The sequence below is a fragment of the Ptychodera flava genome, chromosome 7 (assembly GCF_041260155.1).
Source record: "Ptychodera flava strain L36383 chromosome 7, AS_Pfla_20210202, whole genome shotgun sequence".
Lineage (NCBI taxonomy): Eukaryota > Metazoa > Hemichordata > Enteropneusta > Ptychoderidae > Ptychodera > Ptychodera flava.
Genome location: NC_091934.1, coordinates 39,907,845 through 39,931,315, shown reverse-complemented (window position 1 = coordinate 39,931,315; position 23,471 = coordinate 39,907,845). Strand labels below are relative to the sequence as shown.

The 23,471-nt window shown below is 35.4% G+C and overlaps 3 protein-coding genes across 3 annotated transcripts; 2 read left to right on the top strand and 1 right to left on the bottom strand.

The window, feature by feature from the left end:
- Window positions 1-3,303: 3,303 nt before the first annotated feature.
- On the bottom strand, window positions 3,304-11,264 carry LOC139137536 (glutathione S-transferase kappa 1-like). Its single transcript, XM_070705691.1, has 8 exons — window positions 11,107-11,264; window positions 9,195-9,276; window positions 7,901-8,029; window positions 7,108-7,211; window positions 6,815-6,850; window positions 5,898-6,014; window positions 5,306-5,399; window positions 3,304-4,082 (listed from the first exon to the last, which is right to left on the bottom strand). The coding sequence occupies exons 1-8, from the start codon at window positions 11,179-11,181 to the stop codon at window positions 4,039-4,041; spliced, it is 681 nt and encodes a 226-aa protein (XP_070561792.1). The 5' UTR covers window positions 11,182-11,264; the 3' UTR covers window positions 3,304-4,038.
- A 31-nt stretch (window positions 11,265-11,295) lies between these two features.
- LOC139136499 (centrosomal protein of 83 kDa-like) lies at window positions 11,296-16,041 on the top strand. The gene is made up of 10 exons (XM_070704223.1): window positions 11,296-11,755; window positions 12,112-12,168; window positions 12,646-12,772; window positions 12,945-13,034; window positions 13,672-13,859; window positions 13,983-14,031; window positions 14,441-14,561; window positions 14,811-14,896; window positions 15,365-15,650; window positions 15,841-16,041. Exons 1-10 carry the CDS (start codon window positions 11,659-11,661, stop codon window positions 16,039-16,041), a joined length of 1,302 nt encoding a protein of 433 aa, XP_070560324.1. The 5' UTR covers window positions 11,296-11,658.
- Window positions 16,042-16,970: 929 nt separating this feature from the next.
- On the top strand, window positions 16,971-23,041 carry LOC139137533 (protein rtoA-like). The gene is made up of 6 exons (XM_070705687.1): window positions 16,971-17,208; window positions 18,711-18,961; window positions 20,537-20,623; window positions 21,246-21,282; window positions 21,526-21,636; window positions 22,219-23,041. Exons 1-6 carry the CDS (start codon window positions 17,019-17,021, stop codon window positions 22,401-22,403), a joined length of 861 nt encoding a protein of 286 aa, XP_070561788.1. The 5' UTR covers window positions 16,971-17,018; the 3' UTR covers window positions 22,404-23,041.
- The last annotated feature ends 430 nt before the right edge of the window (window positions 23,042-23,471 follow it).

Sequence of the window (23,471 nt, the reverse complement as noted above, 5' to 3'; positions counted from 1 at the left end):
GCTTGGTTGACGCTTGGTTTGGTCAAATCACTCTGGATCCTGGTCTCGGCACCATAAAATGTGGCGAAGGGAAATTACGGCTGTGATGGGAGGACGTACAGACAAGCCGATACGAGGTGTTGCATTTGAACACTAACTAAGAAGTCCTACTTTATTCACAAAATCTATGGGTTTATATACATGTGTGTTGTGTAAGTCACATTTACATATATTAAAATTCATAAGTCTTATTTAAGTCTTGGTCAGGTGTGATGTCAGGGTGGTCTTTCTATACACAATTACAAGGTGTAAACGTAAATTGCATGAGGTTTGGAAGGTGTTAGTAAATAAACTAGTTGTATATCGGATAATCACTGGTAGTGTTGAAAAATAAACTAAATGTATATGTCAATCAAACTAACATATTTTCATTTCCCGACATTGGTAGTGTTGAAAAATAAACTAAATGTATATGTCAATCAAACTAACATATTTTCATTTCCCGACAGGGGGTGTTGAATAAATTAAGGAGAATTTGAAAATTTTGGGAGTATATTATAGTAGGGGCCGGCCTTTAAGGCTTTCCTCTGGGTGAACAGGGGAGCTGAAAATATTTTTGTTCCGTATTTTGTTACATTTTCAGATTCCATTGTGTAATTCAATGAAAACTTAACCTAATAATCTATGTAGAGCTTGTAATGGGAAAGAAGCTACAACTGTTGATACATGTAATTTGCTTAATATTTCTACGCAATATGTCTTGAGTACACTTTCCTGCTTTCTCCCTATAGCAGGCTGTAACACTCAATCAGACATATCAGACATACATACCGGTATATCAAAGATATCTGTATGTTCAATATTTTTCAGCACGCTCTTCAAGCGCATGACTATAATATATCAGACATATAAATCAGAGATATCAGGATGTTTAATATTTTTGGCAAGCCCTTTGGGCGCCGTACTTTAATAAATCAGAGATATACGTCAGAGATATCTTGATGTTTGCAAAGTGAAAGTGTACCATTATGAAATCTGCAGTTCATATGAAAAGCATGACAAATTCCTGATACTTTTCTGTTTTCTCTATGAGAATTCAGTATGAGAAAGCAACATGCACAAATATTTCACAATTTATATTTGATACAGTGACATATTTTAGAAAGAGAAAAATGACAAGATATTTTTTGTTCTCATTGATGCAACTATTTTCTTTTGTGTCATGCGTTTTCTGTAAAAAGATGTTTCTTTTTATGACTAACAGTTAACAAAAGGCACTTTTTGTCATTATTAGCTGTGCTTTTATGGTTTCAATGTTAAAAGAAGAAGTCCTCTCAGACACTGCACACATCAAATTTGGCTTTCTATATGGCTTCTCAGGAGATTTAATCGGATGGCTGGCAAGTCTTAACACCCATCAAGAATTTTGATTTACTGCTTTTTCCTCTTTGATATTAATGATTGACATCCATTTCTGTATAAACAGTTCAGGACATCTGGTTGAGCATAGACAGTGTGAAATACATTCACAGCTCATTCAAAATACTGTATTCAAACTTTAAAATTGACACTTTGAAATTCCTATTAACAACTTTGTTTAAGGAGAATGACTAATATATATATATATATATATATATATATATATATATATATATATATATATATATATATATAATATATATATATATATATATATTTCACCTTTTGTATACCATTGTCGTGCTGGGGGGGGGGGTTGTGGTGTCACCCTGTTTTCGAAATTTGGAATGGGGGTCAACCACTTTTTGACATTGGCAAAAATAATCCATCCCCAGGCAGAAGAAACTGACCAGTCCTTTACTGAAAGTCATTTGTGGTAAAATTAATGCACAAGGATACATAGGTGCTAGTTGCACATTGAATGCTGGACAGTGCAACATGCTAAACAAATATATTATGAAAACTTATCAAAGTTATAAAGGTGCTACCCTACTACTGCCTGCGAGCAGTGTCACTGTCGCTATCAGTGTGCCCTCTTACAAAAGAGATTTGAGGAAACTTTTGAGTCAATTGAAAAATTTGTGAAATTTTCTTGAGTCTCAGTGTATAATTTCCTATTCAATTGGAAATTTTCTTTTGTCAAAGAGAATATTCTTGAGTCATGGCATGCCAAAGAGACATTTTATCGTAGGGTTGGACTTTATATACCAGAAGAGCCCGAGTACGAGGGTTTTATCCGACTTAAAAACTATCGCCCCTAACTGATATATTTTCGTTTTCAATGTGTTTACGTCAACCGTCCCCTTTGTCAATATAACATTTCAGGATATGAATTAAAACTTTTATTTGTGAAATAGCCTTCCAATGTAATGGAACATCCTATAAATGCCCTAGGGCACATTAGTTTATGTTTGTACCACCGCAGATTTTGTGTTGCAGCTGGTTTCTGCTTTGTTACCAAATTTGAATATTAGGGAAAAAACGTACCAGATGTCTACAGAATATGACATGTTCATTTTTGATTGGACAGTACTTTACTACAGCACTGTCATTCGTTTCTGGAATTTGGTGACAAGGCTTTACGAGTAAATAAAACACCCTGAATTGAGCACTCTGATTGGTCAATCAACAGTAGATAGTTTTTAAATATATATATATACCGGTATATATATATATATATATATATATATATATATATATATATATATATATATATATATATATATATATATATATATATATATATATATATATATATATATATATATATATATATATATATATATATATATATATATAGACAGAGATAGCACAGACTCTGATGTAGTTGAAGAAGAGTTTTGGTCATAATGACCTCTCGTGACAGTGAAACATACTTGTTCATAAAATGGAGCCAGATAGTAGCACATGGAAAACCAGTGTTGACTCTGGTACATAAAAAAGAAGGCATCTCCTTGAATGTAACATGGTACAGTTTACTTATTTCTACAAGGCTACCTGTATTTGTTCCTTTGCTATGAATACATTGTCTATCAGTGTAACCAAGAATGTAAATGTCAAGTAGGTATGTTGAAGTCATCTTCAACTTTGGACTTAAAACTTTAAAGGTATACAGTCACCTGTAATCTAAATATGCCCATATATGGTCAAAGGGACATTCCTTGGTATTCAAAATGTCCATGTGAGGGCGCCGTTTTAATAAAGCGGACATCCGCTTAAAATCTGTGATTAGTTAGATTTTCTCTTTCCATGGTAACTGTAGCAAAATTGGAACAGGTGACAGTATACCTTTAAAGGTGTGTGTATGTTCACATTGATCTCAAAAATGACCAAACTGATGACACGTTATTTTAATATTATCATTATGTTAAATTTATTTTGACAATGTAATACAGGGCTTTCACTCATGGCAACATGTTCTCTGCACTTTTTTTCTTCTCATCTTGAAGTAAGTTGTTTTTACATCGCATTTCAAAGTCTACTGATCATGTCAGCCATGCAACACACACACATTACAGCGGGAAACCTTGCTATTTTTTTAACATCAGTTTAATTTTGATCAGAAAAATGTATGTGAAGTGAAGCTGTGAGTCATGATGGCCTGAATTCAAAATGATATTAAACTAATGTCTCTGAGGCAATTGTTTATCATACCAAATTTGTTTGTGGTATTTTCTTTGTATGATTCCATGACTTTGAAATATTTTTTCTCTATAAGCTTCATGAAAGCAGGTCAAATTTTACACAATCAGACGCATGCACAGTACATACAATTACTAACACAGAATATTGTAATTACTTGAAAGAAATAAATGGAGATATGCTCAGTTGAAAACAAATTTCACACAACCTGAACCCTTTCACCAAAATAGTTTGGCCTAAAACATTTGTATTATATGGTGACTTTGGACCTATTTGCAGGAAATTTAGGGGTGTACAGGTTAAACCTGGGATTTAAAAAAAAATTTACATGATGGATATAGTGTTTCTGGCAAATATTTTTGCATTGCTATGGCAATTATTTTTTTCAGCTTTCAGCTCATATACATTTCATGATTGTTGAACGCTTCAGTGAAGAGCTCACAGCTTGGAGAATTCCGTCAGGGGTCCCTCAAATTTTTCTCCTGAAAGAAAGAAAAAATAATATTTTGAAAATCTGAAACAGGGCATTCAAGCAGAAACTCTGTAGGAGTTGCGGAAAATTTAAGTAAATGTAAGTATGCGGTAAACTTTGATTTCTTGCTGGATGGATTCATTTCAATATTGATGTTCCAGTTAACCCTTTGAGTGCTGTAATTTTTTTTACACCAAAATTTTAGTGCAACATTTTACCAATTTTTGTGATTTTTTCTGTAATTTTTTTATAATTTTAGACCAAATAAACATCACATTTCATTGGCTAAAGTTTCTTTGCAAAAGTTTAGCAAAACTTTGAAAAAATTGACAGAGAGGGTATATTTTATAAATGCAACAAAAATTGACTTTGGCACTCAAAGGGTTAATCTCATTTGTCACTTATTACACTTGTGACTTAAGATACATATGCAGCATTGGGGTGACACGACAAACTTGCATCATGGTAATTCGCGTAACTCTTTGTCAATATCGCTCTATTCTCATATGGTGATGATAAACAGTCCACTACATCTCAGTTGTCAATCAGCCTAAATGATCTGATTCTAGTAAGAAACCATCTCAGATTGTCGCATAGTTCAAGAAACGAAATTCCTTTTTGAACATCAAAACCCCCTCCTCCCCTTAAAAGAAACTTCAAAAGTGCAAAATGTTGATGTCTGCCTGGGAGTACAATGTAGAATTTTGCTATAGCTACTGGAGAATATGTACATGTATCCCTTGACCACATTACATGTACATCGTAAAGTAATCAATCAAATTTGAGTAGTACATGTATTAACCATAACATGACATGAATGTGTTGGAAACAGTTACAGAAAAATTTGTCGAGTGTGCAGTTTTTGTTAATTTTACACACCGTGTAAAGAGAACTTGTGATCAAAAAATAAAAGTGCGAAAGTAAAGTTCACTAATTGAAAGGAGGTCAAACCCCCTCCTCCGCAAACAAACAAAATTTCGCTTCTTGAACTTATGCAACAATCTGAGACCATCCCTAATGCTTCCTTTATTTGACCACTAAATAATAACTTGACGTGCAAGGTGAATGATACTGAATTTTTAACCAAACAGCCCGAATGAAGGTTACACTCAAGGTACAAAATCATATTAAAGCTAATACACTTCAATTGAGGTCAATAGGTCAATGTGACTCTCCTGAAATAAATGTAGAAATTTTTGATAAATAAAACTATGATAGGAAAGCAATCCATACCCAACACTTCAGCTATGAGATGAAATCTGTCAGATCCAAAGAACATGTGGGTTTTACCGTCAACATGTACAACAATTGTTGGTGCTCCAAATGCCTATGAACGAAACAACCAGATATATTTAACGAAAGATCTTTATTCATGGTACATGTATACATACGAACAACATATTTAGGATTATCAGTCCATTCACATATATAAATATTCCACTTCTTTACATTACTATTTACTAAGAGAAAGATCCCGTTCTAGGTGAGACATGTATGATCATAAACAGTGACATGTTTTTCCAACCTTTGTCACCATTAAACATGAAAAAAATTTATGAGAAATAAAGTTATTTATTTGGGTAATTTATTGCACTCTGTGATATTCTTTTATTGCTTTACTTGTTAAAGTTGACAAGCAGTAATACTATCCCACTAGCAACAAAATAAAATGTCTTATAACCTTTGCCAACTAGCTGAAAATGTCCCAGTTACTGTACATTAAAGTCTGGCCATTTCAGTTTAGATTGAAATACAGTGAGAAAATTTGAAAGCTAGGGACAAATCCACTATCACTGTCGCTGCCATATTCGTGGAAAGAACTCACTCCATGTTCCAAAGCAGTATTTGTGTTTTCCTTTAATTTATCTTTGATGTCTTGATCCTTTGTTCTTGCCACTAAACTTTGTGCTTTCTCTTCGGAGAACCCTGCTTTCTTTGCAGCCTGAAAATGACCAAAGATTCATTAGTTTAATGATGTTATTGTATTATGTTATTTTAGCGTACATGTAGTATACATCTCAATATTGAAAAACTGAAAATATTCATCAAACTTTGCTCACCAAAACTCCCAATCATTCTCTTTACAAATCAAGAATTAAAATTAGGAGGTCACCAAGCAAATTTTGGAACCACAGAAACAAATAACCTAATATATCTCGGTATTGAAAATCATAATGGCTGCTATCTTTGTGTTACTGCTACCGGTATGGGCCCAAAATGTTGAGTTGCTCAAAACTGTACTTATTCCAAGAGCTTCAAAATGAGTCTTCGAGCCTTCACAAGTGGTACACCAGAAAAGAATTGTAAAATTTGAGAGCCTGAATACATGTCCCTGATGTGTATTCTACCTCAACATATCCATTTTCTATTCAATCATTTCTGTCATGGACTTACATGTATTCCAAAACACTGAATTGTACAACAAAAGTGTACGCCACACAATCACTGGTTCCTTTGCAACATTTAACTTACATCTTGTGAAGCCTTGCAGATTGATATCTTTATTACTGACAGTATCACAGCGTTTTCAAGTGCTCAGAAAAACGGAGGATGACTATCATATATGTAAAAACCCGCGTAATACAGTAGTATACTTTGTTTGCATTTTAGTTTATAATTCAAGCGCTAGTCTTGTCAATAATAAACCACCATAAAGAAGATAAGGCGACTATTTTGGACTGGTATCTGATTTTTATTGTGTGTGCATAATTCAATTTTATAAACACACACACATCTATTTACCTCCATCAGGCTTTTTGGCTCTGTGATGTCCAGGTCCTGAAAGATAAAACAAAATACTGAGCCAGAAATAAACAAACCTGAAGTGTCTTTTCATCAATGACACTGTTACAGTATACATCAATAAATGTAAATATCAGACTTGGAAAACTTAACAAGATATGTGGAAGTGACAAACAGTAAATATACTTTTAAATCCACGCTTAATGAAAAGTTGAACACTGCAAAGTTATTAATGTACATAGAATGCAGTTGCAAAGCAAAGCTATTCTATGGCCTTGACCTTGATTTCTTACCTTTGACCAGACTCTGAGATATAATTGTCTTGTTACATTTTCCACTGCATCGTTCCCCTCCTGCATTGACACGGCTGTCAAGAGTCTCTGTGCTTGCAAAGAACCTACATGATGGGTTAAAATGATGATTCAGAAACATCAAAACCACATGTTCATGATGTTACCGTAGTATGTGCCTCGAAGGTCAAATATTTAAACTTTCGCTCAAACATTTTTCAATGAAAATTTTTACCATTCTCTTACCAAACTTTAGGAATGAAAATCAGGTGGTACAATCGAAACGAATTACCCAACAATTTAACCAGTACTAGAAATTCAAATTGGCCACCATCCCTGTGTTAACTAAATGGTAAAAAATAAAATTTTCAGTTTTTGAAAAACTACGTCAGTTAAAATATTCTAAGGCTAAGCACTTTAAAAACATACAGATAGCTTTTTCTACCGATAACTTGAACTTCCTTTTCACAAATACATAATGATGGGAGCTATTTAAGCCCCAACAAGTGATGGACCATAACAGTATTCAAAAAAATTGAGAGTCAAAATATTTGTCCCTAAGGCACATTTGACACTGAGGGATATTCTCACCGGATGTCCTGAGAGGTCTACTTTCTGTAAGATTTTCACTTGTCAAAATTGTTCTCATGTTGAAACTTTTCACTGCATGGAAATTTTACAATATTGGAGAATCACTCAGGCAGCCTGAGAATTACTGTACTCTTGTGTAATTTTTGCATTAACCTACAAAGCATGCATGATGTATTCTAAATTCCATGGAAACAACTGCATATACCTTTAACAAACATGACTTCCGCAGGATCTTCCGGTCTAACAAGAGGGATTTTGTAATAATCCCGGTTTCTCTCCAAATCCTTCTGACCATATGCTCCCTTTGCAGGGTTCATTCCTGGAGGTGTGTTTTCTGAATATCAATGGACAAGAAGTATAAACGAAATATCGCAAAAGTGTTTTGGCGGTAGAAGCATATTACTATTTGCAGTCATTTTGTTTGGTTATCAACATTACCTGCATAAACAGTACATGTATGCACACACCACTAAAAGTTACTGAAACAGCAAAGTACTGGTATGCAGTAAAACTTAAACTACATAGTACATGTACATTAATGGAAGTTCAAACTCAGGATTTTGTCACCTCTGATAGAAATAACGTGTACAAAGGTTGGAATTAGTAAATGGGTGAGGAGTTATTGTACTGAATTGTGTTGCTTTATACACAATCAGAGAAATGACATAAAACTTAACTTTCTCGAGGCTAATAAAATAACTTCTAATTTCTCTAGACAGTGAAGGAGTATGCGCTCTAAATATTACTTCTAAGATCTCTTAACTCTTTTGAATAAATGAAGGTAATTGGTCTTGACATTTCCTTCTTGACATTTCCTTGGGTCACCCCTCTACCTATATATGTAGAATAATTCATATTGCCAGGCCATAGAGAACACTCTGAGTTAGTGCATCAAATTAAAGGGGCAGTTCTCAATCCCAAGTTTTCACATTAGTTCAGTTGTTCTTGTTGACTTTGGAATTTTTTTTATTCAATCATTAATTCCATATGTGAACACCCTAGTCCCTATTACAAGATGAGGTATACAGCACCCTTTACTCAGTGTAAAAATGAGGATTAACGTGCCTTGCTCAAGGGCAAAACATTGGGCTAAAGTCTTGAGCTCACCATTTTCTCACAGCAAATCCGTTATACTGGACTAACCTGGTCTCAAACTCACACCCTCTCATAGTGAGATCATTATCCTATTGGTACATGTATCGTAACATTAGTCCTTTGTTTTCCATTGATGCTTTTGTAAAGTTGGTAAATTTGATTCTAGATATTATTTAAAGCTGATAAACACATCCCTCTTTAACTGAGAGGATATATTATTGTGAAACAAGTATCAAGAATGCAACATACAAGAACAAAGACTGTCAACAAGGGACTTTGGATTCATGCATGATAAAATCTGAGTACATATTTCAATATGAATTAATATTGAAAACCACCTGACTCGGTTTCCAGCTCTGGATTTGGGATGGGGATAATAGTTTTAAATTTCTTACTGTACTTACCTGTAGCATGCATGACTGCCCCCAGGAAAAATGGTCTGAACTGCAAGTCTATATTCCATTTGTTCTTGTACCGGCACAATGTCTGAATTGAAAATGTTTTGATACAGTGTTAGATCTAATCTTCCAATTAACTTTTAAATTCATTATTTTGTGGAGGTCCTTCATATATATTTCAAGGAAGACTAGTATGTTGTTTCATTGGAATTAAAAGCAATAAGCCAGTCATCAACTTACAACGTATCAGAATTACTGCACTGCATGTTTCAGAATTGCTGCTGCATGTGATATTTCTGCAATTTTTTTTTTGTAAGAAACCTAGGAATAGGAACAGACTCATAGGTATTTTTTATGCATAATGCAACTAATACTTCATTGTCATCTGGAAAATAAATCATTTCTCCTGATTCTATTACCTAAATAACCAAGCCAACAGGTAAATGATTCCACTTAAATCATCTGGTGCCATATCATCATATGTATATTAGTTTTCTTGCCACAATCTCACTTTCTCACTATACCATACCAACCATTAATCAATGTTGTATTGCAGGGGGATAAGGTGCTATTACTATTAGTCATCACAAAGGTGTAAAAAATATCAACAAATTGTGTAAATTTACTACTGATTCTCATTCAGGATTCGAGTGCAGTAGGGTAAATTTGTAAGTATACAATGATGACAGAAAATAAATTTATATCAACTGTATTCATAATCACAACTTTGTTGATACTTTTAACACGCTTGATATGAATCGTGGCGCTTTATCCTCCCGTGGTTGTATTATCAATCCTTTGTGAGAATTAATTACTGTCACTATTATTAAACTATTTGTACTGCAATGATATTAAAACCATATACCTTCTCACACTGTCCTATGAGCAATGCCTTCTCACACTGTCCTATGAGCAACTTGACAACAAATTATATAGTGCAGAGGAGAGTACATAATTAAATGCCATGTTTTAAATGTGCGAAATGGGTGACCCGTCGTGACCGTGTTTGTGCAAAGTACATGTACACGCAGAGCGTAGTTCACTAGTAGCAAGTTGTACCACAGGGGGCAGATGAAAGTCCCCTGGGGTGGGGAGGAGGTTTTCTTTGTGCAACGGTTTACCTTTAATATTTGATTTTATTAATTTTGACTGTGATATTTCAAATAAAGCTTCCGACTCCAAACTGTCTGACTGTGTTTCCATGCGTGTGGGACGGCTGTGGTGTTGACTCAATCACTTAATCCGCTGATACCGACAGCGGATTAGCAAGTTGGCAATGTTTTCGGAGCAATTACAGTGGCGTATACACACAAGTTGGAGAGGAGATTAGGTCTTGTCGGTAATATATAAAGCAGTCAGACGGTGAGGAGTCGAAATCTTTTTTTGAAATACCACAGTCAAAATTAATAAAATTACTTGTAGTAATAAAGAAAGCAGTCAGACGGTTTTGACTTGAACTTTATTTGAAATATCATAGTCAAAATTAACAAAATAAAATAAGGTAAACCGTTGCACAAAAAAAACTCCCTCCCCACCCCAGGGGACTGATTTCTTTCCCCTATGGTTGTAGTATGTACACTGTATTCAGTCTACAAAGCGCCCTAACACAAAACTCAGGTTAAAAAGTTTTTGTTGCCTGTGTTGGGTGTTTCAGCGAACACTACTGGACTGCATGCTTCATTGCATTGGAGACCACTGGCGACCCGCGCTGTGTGGAGACCAATCGACAGTTTGAATACATTTGACAAGTCATTGGTATACAACTTCTATAGTATGTATGCCTGGGTCGACCTACTTTTCGGTGAACCCCAACAACTTCAAGGCAACGGCGCAGCGCACTGAAACAGTGAGTCGCAATGTATATAAACGTAGAGAATTCTCTATACCTTCGGAAAGGGTAAATTTCATCTTAACTTACTTCAAATCCGATCCAGGAATATGGTGAAATAACATCGTAGAACAGTTCGATAGTTTTCCTTGCCGGTGCAGCCATTTTATTTCAGCGTGTTGTACTCTGAAATGAACTTTGAATGACATAGGTCAAAGGTCACAATCATTTCAAGTGCCTAGCCGAGGGTTGGCTCGTCCGTTTCGCAGTTAAATTGAAGCCTACAATATTTGTCTGTGTGTTTTAAAAACAAAATAGACTAAATAGCAGATTAAATAAGTACAAGTAGAGGACCAGGAGAAAGCTTGTGAGGATGTAGATGAGCTGAAAGCGATTCTGTCCACCCACCTTAAAAAGGCAACTCCCTACACAGTAAATCGGTCGACCAAAGAGTATCACGTGATTTGCTGCAGACGACACTTTTCCCCCAATGAGCTATCAACTTAGTGTTCTCGAAATCTGCCAGGCATATCAAACTTTTAAAAGCAAGAAGTCAAAGTTGCCAAACAAATGGTATTAATAAGCAACATTTCTTCATAACATCTAGGGTTAACATATCCAGAAAGTGTTACAACATCAAGAATGGCCACTAGTACGACACAGATTCGCCACAGCAGCCCCGAACCCGAAAGTACGAATGGCGGACCAGAAGATCTCCAGAAATTGCTCCAGAATTTAGGTTGGTATGGGATTTCAAGTCTTGTAAGAAAGAATGTATTTTGTTTACTATCATCTTGTAAACATAATTTGTTTGCTCAAATCCTTGTGCTTTTTAATGTGTTGCTTGCGTGTTATCTTATGGGCTGATCGCACTTGAAATTTGTTCGTTGCTCGATGATCGATCACCATGAAAACGACTCTGACTCGGCGGGCGAAAGCATCGGTGTGGTTCTGGAACTAGTGGAAGTGCAACTTGTGCCAATTCTCGGACCCTAGAGTCTATGCATTGTGTAGATTGATAATAATAGCGTTATGAGATCATAAGTTTTGCTCAAATGGTGGTAACAACCCAAATACTTATAATTTTTTACCCAGAGTTTGAAAATACACAACAGTTGATATTAATAGACAAGGAGAATCAGCAAATCGAAGGTAAGATGTCGAGAAACCTAACAACATCCCTCCGAAATGATAAAACTTCAACAAAGTTTTCTTTAAGTTTGGTTTCATTGTGACCGACAAAGACAAACAGAACTGAAGTTTTAACAGCACTAGAAGGAATTTCAAAAATGTAAGAAAAGGAGAGTCATTGGTAACAAATGTTTCAACATTCACTCTTGCAGACTACACATGACTCCAGCTGGCACAACTGTTCTGTAAAGCATGGGAGTTGAGTTTCAATTCATCAATAACATGTATGAAGGAAAAGAGTGATGAAAATTTTCTCAGTATTGAAATGAAATAATTTACACATTTTGCATAGAAAGAGTGCTCTCATCCAAATTTGCAGAAGTGGAAAATGTAACATAACAATAACATAACATAACATAACGTATCAAATACATCACGTAATATCAGGTACTTTTCTCAGGTAAAACAAATTATTGATAATTTACAAACTTTTCATAGCTCTGGAAAAAGATTTAAAGCACAAACAAGAGGCAATTCAAACCTTGCAAGAGTCAACAGCACAACTTGATGAACAAACAAAACGAGTACACAGACAATTCAAGCAAAATAGAGAAAATCTTGGCAGGTAAGAACCTTAGTTCTCTTTGTAAGTTCTATTTGGCTTTGACTTCACTCTTGTGCATTGCTATGTTTGTCTGTTGAGTTATGTAATTTTCAATACATATACTGAGTAGTAGATTGTATTAAATGGATACATAACATATACCTGTAGAGAGTTGGTTTCACTTTGTTCACAGCCTGAAGAAAACTTCTGATGTTTTAGTTGAGCATGAAGAGGCCTTGGTCAAGAAGTTTGAGAGGCTTAAAGTAGCATGGGAAACAGATAAGTATGCATAAACACAAATTGATGTAGCACTCTATATACATTACTTACAGAAGGGAGATGGAAAAGGATGTTCACACATGAGAAAACTTTATTAAACGGGCTTCTAATACAGGATTACCATGATGATGGCTGGAGTGCTTGCATCTACTGTCACACTTATGAAATTTCTTCATATATTACTCCAAAACTATATTCAATATCCTATTAAAATAACCATTAATATAACCAAGCTTAATGTTACCATTATAAGATGGACCTGTTTAATCTGTGTTGCGTTGAGGCAAAAAGGATCATTAACTTCTAAAATTATTCCACTGTTTGCTACTAAATTCAGTGCATTGTTAATGTTATATATATAGTAATGGCTTTATGACTTTTTACGTATCATTCTGTGGATGTTGATTCATGAAAATGTACACAATCCAAAGAAATGATAATTCTTTCAATTTTGCAATGTGTACATTACTAAATTTTGTCAACACAGGAAAGTAGAATTTCTAGTGTGTTGTAACTGTTACTGTACCATGCATTAAATGACAGAGATGGTAGTGAGGCATACAGTATGCTCTTCAACATGGGAGTTGATTTGTTCAGAACTACGGTACACATGCATACTTTATGTCTTTATCTCTTTGTAGAACAGAACATGAGGCAGCTACTGCCCACTATGAATCAATATGGGAGTCCTGTAAAAATAAATATGAAGACAATCCAGCTGCAAGGGAACTTGCTAAGCAACTCAATGTACTTCAGGATTTAGAGATAACAGCTGATAAAGCAAGTCAAACAGTTGAAGATCTAAGATGTGCAATTGATATCATTAAAGGTAGTAAACATCCTTTGTAGTCTTTATTTTGATGATAAACTGTGTTGATGAGACATTGATCATCTGTCAAGTATTACCAGGTAGTTGGGAAGTAAAATGTTTTCATTTTATTTTCCTTGACAGGAAAACAGGAAAAACCATTTGAGAGTCTGACAAACTGGATGATTTCAGTGTATCCTTTTAATCTCTGCAAGGGAAAAAGGCTTTACATCAAAATTGTGTCAAAATTATTTTAGTTTTCATTCAAAGTGTGTAGAATATAATTTGCAAAATTACCAGTAGATTTTGTCAGTTCTTTGTTGGAGGTAAAAAATTAACATCAAAATGCCAGGTATTGGTCATGTAGGGATTTTCTTACAGGGCAAGATAGTTGGGTAAGTATAGTTGGTAGTAGATATGATATGAAAATGTTTGCAAAATGGCACACAAATGAACCTTTCACTACTAAATTGTTTGTATTTGGCCAGACAACATCTATAGGCCACACTTGGCATAGTACTGCTAAAAACCCAATCCAGTTAATGTGGACCAGTCAATTCAAGTCCAATAATAAGAATATTCACTTAACAAAAATTTGGTAGTGCAGAAGTAGGCAAGGAGCTTGGTCAAACTGAATGTGAAATTCAGGCAACTCAAAAGAACATCATAGAACTACAGAAAACAAATGAAGATCTCAAGGATAAAGAAGAGAAGATTTCAGAGGTAGCCATTAAAATTATATTAATGACGTCCAATCGATTTTTCAAGAAATGTTTTGAAGCTTGCACCTATTTTCCTCATTTGCATTTCATTGATCTGTTTAAATACCATGTAATAAAAGTTTTAATTGCTCTTGTCTTTGCTACAGCGACATATGGTAATGGAAAACAAAGCCACCTATTTATATTTTAATTTTGAATACTAATGTTTTGAATATTAAATGACCATGCTCATTAAATCTTTTTTTCTAAGCCATCAAGCAGAGGAGACAAAGGTTCAAAACAGCAAGAAGAAGATGAGAGTGTAATGCAAGGACAAGATGAAGGTCATCAATCCAGGTAATGTGCACACATAAATGTGGACATACAAGGTATTGCTATCAGCAATGGCTTGACTATCCTTAAGCTTTTTCTTCATAACAATAAGCTATTCTATTCTGTAAATCATTGTTTTGCACTATCTTTTAGACTGAAGTTCATGTTGAAATAGTAGTCTTTAGTAGTGTTAATGATTACAATTTCATGGTAGCAAATTTTCACTACTTGGCGAGGAAGAAAGGAATTTCATGTTTGTTCTTGTTACAATTGCACTATTTTATGCATATAGTTGTAAATATTTACCTGATAAACATTCAGTCTATAAACAAATCCAGTTTATTATCAGGTTTATGGAATTCCATGCATTAAAAAAAAAGAATTGATGTTAATCTATTTTCAAATCAAATCTATTCTTTTCCCCTAGTCTGATTTCTCATTCTAAAATCTTCCATTCATGCACAACATTTTTTCTACAATGCAAATTTGCAGTGAGGTGGTAGATGAATCCACTGAGGGCATGGATCATCATAGCAATGACTTGACACACAACCTGGAAACTGAAGAAAGATGTGGGTTACAACCCTCACAAGATGCCACCATCAATAATCAGCAAAGACAGAATTCCCAAATTGAGATGCTGAGACCATCAAAGCCGCCACCTACAAGAAATCATAGTGTCCTTGGGCAAGTGCCGCAAATTAATATTCCAAGACAGCAATTACCATCTAGAACTCATACAGAAATTCAAGTTCCTCGGCTTCAAACTTTAAGTGAGGTATGTATAAATCGGAGCTAGATATGTACCAGTATTTTGAAAAAAGCTTTTATGGGCATCTCTATTACAATTTATATACCCGTATAATGTGAGTTTTCAAGTATATTTATAGTATGTGCAGAAAGGAACAACCTGCTCATCAAGCTTTATGGACTTGAATGAACTATGATGCATGTACTTTCTTTCCCAGAGATCATGCTATGTTGCAGCACCAAAACAACACTGTCCTTCAAATAGACTATCTGTTAACGTTCCACAACTGCATGTACCAGCTATGAATCTGGGAAGTCCACAACATATCCGCCAACAAAAACCTCACCAGCAATCATCAAGTCTACTTTGGCAGATGCAAAATCAACAGTTGCAAAGAAAACTTGAGAGTTTTTTGTAAGTTTTTAATTAAGGTAGAATATAGTTGATTGGACTCTCAAACTTTTACAATATTCTTTTGGCCTAGCACTTGTGGGGATCATTTTGAAGCTAGTTGGATTAATAACATTTTCACTTGCTTAGTTTAGTGAAAATCTCGAAATTTTGTCTAGACATGGAGATAACGCAGGAAATGGCACCCATTTTTAATTTCAAATATTGCCAATAGGTAATTTATTTCTGGATTTATCATGATTTTGAAAGGGGAATGGTTGAGAGTTTGTTTGAGGAAAACTTAAGCAAAATTGAAGTCTTTTAATTTTGAGATGTGAACAACTTTAATTTGACATTGTCATGATTGTTTTTTGATAACCGATATGGCTGATAAACTCTGCTGTCAATGTTATATCATATGTAATGTATTCATTGATCGTTAACATCGATATGGAAAGAAAAACGTATAGCTATCATGACAAATAGGGAAAAAGAGTAAACTCTGCAGTTGTCCTGATTTATGATCAGTGTTGCACAGGGGTGTGGGTTAAAGAATGAATCGTGTCACAACGAAAACTTTTATAGCACCATCAGCTGCTTTGAATAGACCCGTCATCAAATCCTAATCATTCAATCACAAAGAAGTGGCTTCCACTCAAATGGTTGTAATTACTTTGATCTAACAATACCCTCAGTCCTTGATCATTTTGTAAACTCTGTGTAACCCTTAGTATGTGAAAGAACAAAATTTGCCAAAACCTGGCCCTGTACCTCTTCTATTTGGTACATTTCCTGCCACTTTCTGCATGTCTTCAAAGGTTTAAGCTGAAACAAAAACTTCTGGCATGTGAATTGGCAAGAAATTTATTCTGCAGACTTTTGGCTGTGTGGTAAGTTTCCCCTAAGATCTTATTCAACTAAAATAGACAGTGCAGAAAGTTACTTTAAAAATTTACATTCCTCTTTCAGCCATCTGTTCCACCTGTTCCATTGCAAAAACCCCAAATGCCACAAAAGCAAGCTCTAAGTCAACAACCAGAAAGCCTGCCGCGTCCAGCCAGTCATTTCAGTCAAACCTCTCAACAAATAAGTCGAGAACTTGGTGGCAGCAGATTACGTACTGTGTTCCCTGAGAAGACTGGAGACACTAATCGTGACTCAAATCCTCCTCTGAATCAAGTGGAAGATATGAATGGTATGGGTTTAACCACAGACAGTAGAGGGGGGAAGAGTCCCCCCTCTACTGTCTATGCATTAATGCTTGTTAAACATTTTTTTGAGAAGTAATTCATTCTATTTTTATCTATGGGGCAGCTGCTGGTATAAAAATGTGTTTCCAAGTGAAAGACAGACAGACAGACATAGAGTCTTTGTATCAGTGGGTTTGGGAATGATGGGTGCATATGGGCAAGACTAAATTGTGTTGGGCATTATAAGTCTTCCCCACTGCAGGCAGTGTCCAAAAGGTCTAGCAGAATATGGCAGAGAGTAGGATTCTTCCATCTGTGTAGGGTTTGCCAAGGGGCTTATTTGTATTGGGAGGTGGAGAGATTTATAACAGCTTGAGGCCAATGGTAAAGTCTGACAGGAAAATTTTGAATTCAACGGGGAAGGCAGTTAGTAGAAAACTTTCACTTCACTGGAGAATTTATTTTATTTGAAATTTCCTTGAATATTGTTCTGTAAAACACCCTTGATTTCAATTTCTGAAAATCAGCAGGTTGGTTGCCGCTATCATTGTACTTGGCCTACTTGAGAAAAGAATCCATCACTTGTTTTCACCATCTATTTTCTGAAACACTGGCAATATCATTTTGAAACATCGATATAAATCAATTAAATTTGTATGATTATCTTCATATTCTGAAGTTGAAAAAGGTATTCAATAATTCAGTATAGATTCTGTGAAGTTTTTCAGATTTTAAAGTGTGAACCTGATCAGTCTGAAGAAATTTCAAGTTGACCATTTAAGGGACAAAGTCGGCCATTTTTCATGAATTTTTGTTCGATACAAGATACTACTTTTATTGTTTGACATGTTGAAGGATAATGAATGGGTGACCATGCATATATTTGACCCCGGTTTTAGACACAATAAATGAAACCAATTCAAAAATGAATTAATGGTCATGACCATTAATTTATTTTTGCGATCATTTCAAATATCGTGTCTAAAACCGGGGTCAAATGTATGCATGGTCACCCATTCATTATCCTTCAACATGTCAAACAATAAAAGTAGTATCTTGTATCAAACAAAATTCATGAAAAATGGCCGACTTTGTCCCTTTAATACATGGACAAATGTCTATTCTTTTATGGTATATTTGTTATAATCTCCATGATACCTGAAAACAGTAGAAATACTGAGTTAACCATAAATTTTGATTCATAAATCACCAACAGGGAATATGTCACAAATAGAATTGGTAGATAACCATAACTTCCTATCAATATTGCCATATACCCATTTTCACCAATACCTTAATCTTTCTAAACTTAAACATAGCGGTTATTTCAACTTGGCTTTTTCAGCTGTCACTTCTGTGATTTTAAACAATACCCCATTCCAAATTATGATACTCAGACCAGTTTGCATTGAAATATGATCAAACTTCCATTATTCAACTATAGTAGCAAGTATCACTTACATACATGATCTGCTCACAGGGACCTGATTCTTGCATTTTCTGCCAGGTGATCTCATGGAACAGCCAAGGAATATTTCCAATTCAACAACCCAAATGAATTCTGAAATAGACAGGTCAATAGTAGGGACGCCATCACCTTCACTATCACCATCATCACAGCACACAGGTGGTGATATCAGTCCATTTAATGAAGCAAGACATGCAGCATATCTTGAGTCCCTGAGGAAGTCACCTGGATTTACCTATTCCAGCAGAGCAATGTTTGATGTTGGGAAAGCCAATCCTGGAAGTCAACAGGTATTGCTAAGCTTTTATCAGGCAGTTGAACTCATGTTGTATGTTCATTTATGATGCGATTGCAAACAGTACAATGCTTACCAAAATCATGTATTTCAAAATATTGTGTATTTTTATACTGCTAGATGTAATGTGCACTAGTGTGGATAAACTGTAGTTATTGGGCATTAATTTGTCCAGGTAAAATGCCATGCAAGCATACTGCAACATTGCAGTATGCTTGCTGTACGCATTTCATACTGAAAATCCATACACTTTATACCGGTATGGTTTTCCCTTCAAAACTCAAGAGAAAGTATTGATACATATTAAACTTTTAAAAAATGAATCAGATCAGTTTGCATGATGGAAACCTGATAATGATAGTATGTTACCACCATCATTTTCTTCAGTAGTATAGCTTTCAAAGGCAAACTAAATGTCTGATTCTCACTCACAGTATTTGATGTGTGAGGTGCTCGTTAACACTTTGTCAATCTTTTGATCGCCATTGAGATTTTCATCAACTAATTAATTTCTGTTACATTAATCTGATAACAGAATGGCCTCTAAGTTTATGCATCATACTTCAAGGACACTTTAATCAAGTGTTTAGAAACTAGTATTTATCTTGAATGGGAAAGGTTCATTCAGATTTCAATTTATGAAAATATTGAAAAGATTAGATAATCTGATAAAGCAGTTTGGCCTTTAAATTTACACATCACACATCAATGACAATGTAATAATTAAATAATAAGACATGAGAGCGAGGGTAATATCACAATTTATTGCCTCCCCAAGGGATGGTGGTCATGATCGAAATATTGATGATGCCTGAGCCGTAGGCGAGGGCATCATCAGTATTTCGATCATGACCACCAGCCCGAGGGCAGGCAAAAAATCGTGATATTGCCCCAGCTCTCATGTCTTATTATTTTTATTACACCGAACAAGCAAACATGCAAAGAAACAAAAACACAAAGACTTCTTCTTCGAGTACAGTTCGCCTTCTGAGTCCGGACCTCAGTGTAAAATGTTGTCAGTGCCGAGTCTAGGGTTGCCGCTAAAGTTTGCCGATCTCCTCGGTGGCGTACCAAAATTTGTTGCTTGCATAGTCACTGAACACAGAAATTGCATTCATTGTTGCCATTTTCGTTCGTTTGCTGCTTACTCGCATCAAAATATCGTCTAACTGACGGTGACAGCTCTGCATGATGTTTTGCAGCCATAAGTTGCCGACTGCAAAGTACAACAAGCGAACGACAATTTTTTTGCGCAGAAAGGATGCGCAGTAAGTAAAATGATGTCATCCATGTAATATCAAATGCAGAGGGCATCATCATATTCGCAGAGGGCATCATCACGTTCTTTTACATGTCACGTGAGTCGTGTTTAACCAATGGCAGTGCACGCTGAATGAGTGAGGTGTAATAAAGTCTTTTTAAAGAGACACTTCGTTATGAATTTGGTACTGGGACGTAAATTCTTAATTCAAATTTTCTGAATAATGCGAAAATATGGTATGATTAATCAAAATAAGCTTTGATCATGTTGCTTGTTATGAATTAATTTTTTGTTCTGCATATTTTACAGATTGCTGACAAGTCAAAGCATGTGCATCCTGAAAGTAATGCCAGCAATGAATTTGAAACACCTTTCTTCCAGTCTGCCTTTGATGTAGTAAGTACAGTTAGATCTATATTGGTGGAAAATCAACAGGTGGTAGTGGTTAAATGTGTATGAACAATTGCTACCACCAGTGTTGCAACCAGGAATTTTAAACCAGGGGGCACTCTGACCCCCTACCACATATTTTTTGGGACATGTTGCACATTTTGGGGACAACATGTGTTAGTTGTTAATCAAATTTTGTATTATATTGTTACAAATTAGTTTTACAAAACAAAATTCAATTGCAGCATTTTAATTACTTCTAATCACAGCTCTGAAAAAATGAAAATATAAACCTCAAAAAAATCATGCAAAATAAAGGTTATCATCAGTATCAGATAATACATGTATTACTGGCAGACTACACCTAACACAGTCAACTCGTGAGTGTGCCCAAGGTGACCCGCTGTATGCGAGAATGCAGGACAATGGGTTTGATTTTGGGACGTCACAAGAGCGCATCCTGGCTACAACACTGTACCACTACCTCTCAGTAGTGTTTTGGTGACTATGACAGCATACAACAGATATTCATAGTAAAGCCCTATGTTCATGTTAGTGGCAGTAAATTTTGCCTCCACCTTAAAGGTGTATTTATTTTTGCCAATCTCACAATGTTCTTTTTTCACAGCCATTTGGCCAAGCAGAGTTTGGCAATTCCCAACAAGGTGAGTACCGTCCATTGGTGATTCAATGGAAAATGTGTGTTTGTTGTTAGTTTCCTGTACACACCTGTGTGGTATGCCTGTGCAGTGAGCGGTAAACATCAACTCTGGTTGCAAAATTACGGTATTTCAATATCAGTATGCTTGCTTGTCCAGAATTCATTTTTGCCAATGTTTATTTTCAAACTTTTGACTGTGTGCACTGACATCTTTACCATTTTTGATCTTTGTCAACAACACATGCAGATGATAACCATACTCGGAGCAATGGTTCAAATTCTGGAAACACTGGTCCTCAAAGCATTTTTGGATCAGCTTCTCCAACACTGCCTTTGCCTGGTGAATCAACAAACGGAGGTAGTTATATAAATCTTGTCATCAGTAAATGTTTTCAATAGGTTCAAGTAATTGTCACTGTGCATTACTATGTACAACTTCCTTCATAGCACATCAGTTCGTATGAACTGTTGTTACCACATCAGTGAAGTTAACTGAGATAAAAATCCATCCTTCCAAGAAGATGAAAGAAAATAACTACATGAAAGACGACACATCTCTGAATTTGATGGAAAGTCTATCCATCTGTTAACATATATCTAATCTCAGGGCAAATTGAGGTACCGTTTGCAACTATGATGGACATACTGTCCTATATTTCTTTGATATGTGTACTGACCTGAGCTCATCAATATATTTGGTGTGACTTGAGGCTTTGGGCCAAGTTCAGTTCAATGTTTACATGTGATGTTGATCTTTGATCATCAACATCATCAACATACCCAGGATTACTTACTTACATACAAATGTATGTATGTATGTCAACATTGTGAAAATTGGCTGTTTCATATGTGCTCTTTGCATCAAATTGAGTTTGATTTTCAGTTCTATGATTTTCCGACTTGAATCAAAGATTTTCTGTGCCTTATTATTATATTGCAGGGTCAATATTTAGTCAAGGTGAACAGCCGTCCTCCAATCAGGAAAGCACCAGTGCCTTTGCAATGTTTGGCTTTAACAATACAGAAGACAATTCCAGCACAAGTAGTTCTGCATTCAGCTTTAATTTTGGGGGTGGTGGAGATAATTCACCAAACACTTCAAGTGGAGGTTTCAGTCTTTTCTGAATATTGTTTGTTCACATATTTAAATTACCCTGAGAGCACTTATTGGCTTTAAAATAGGATTTGTTAATCTTGGATATTTCAATATGAGGAAACTTTGAAGTAATCAATACATGTGATGTTGATCTTTGATCATCAACATACCCTGTTTACTGCACACATGTACATATATTTTCCTTTTTTTCACTGCTGGAAATATATCTTGACTTTTTGTTTACTGATATATTAAACGATGGTAATTGTTCCTGTTTCAAATCATTATCTTTGTAAATGAACAAATCACAAAATATTTGCTGTTTGCCCTCATTGAATGGTTGGCTTCTTCATTAAAAATTAAAGATTTGAAATAAACCCACTGGCAGATGTTTTGTCCTGATGTGTTTCTGTGGAACAATATTTCAACAATAACACACGCTAGTAATAGCAAAGGCAAGATCACAATTTTTACCTGCCCAGGGATATGATGTTCATGATGGTAATATCGACAGGGCTCGAAATTAGCGGTAGTCCCGCGTCCACAGACTACCAACTTTTCTCTGCTACCAAAATCATGAAATGGTAGCCCACATGGACTACAAAAGACCGGGATATAAAAGTCAGTCACTACTTGGCGTGTCATGTCCGGTCCGTCACTTTCGGACGAGCTAAATTGCAGTCAAATCCAGTTGGACACAGTAAGGCCAGTCTATGAATTTCTTATGCCAATTACAAAGACAACCGTGCGGTGGAACTTTGCAACAAAGTTTCAATATTTCAACTGAAGTATTTCGATGACAGGCACAGGAAATGATGGCCAATGAAAACGCATTTTCATTGTATTTTGATCATTATGTATCAATCATTGACAATATGCCTCCTCCCTACAGAAAGCCCATGGTCTAGTTTTAGCACTGCTACAGTATGTCTAGTCTCGACGTGCTGAGAAGCTCATCGTGACTTCGTCGTTGTCATGATGACTATCAAAATCTTCATACAACTCTGAGAATGAAACGAGTTGTCAATAGGTCACCAAACTTTTGAGTATCGCCGTTGTCCATTAGGCCAAACAAATACCGTTTCTGGTCTCCGCGT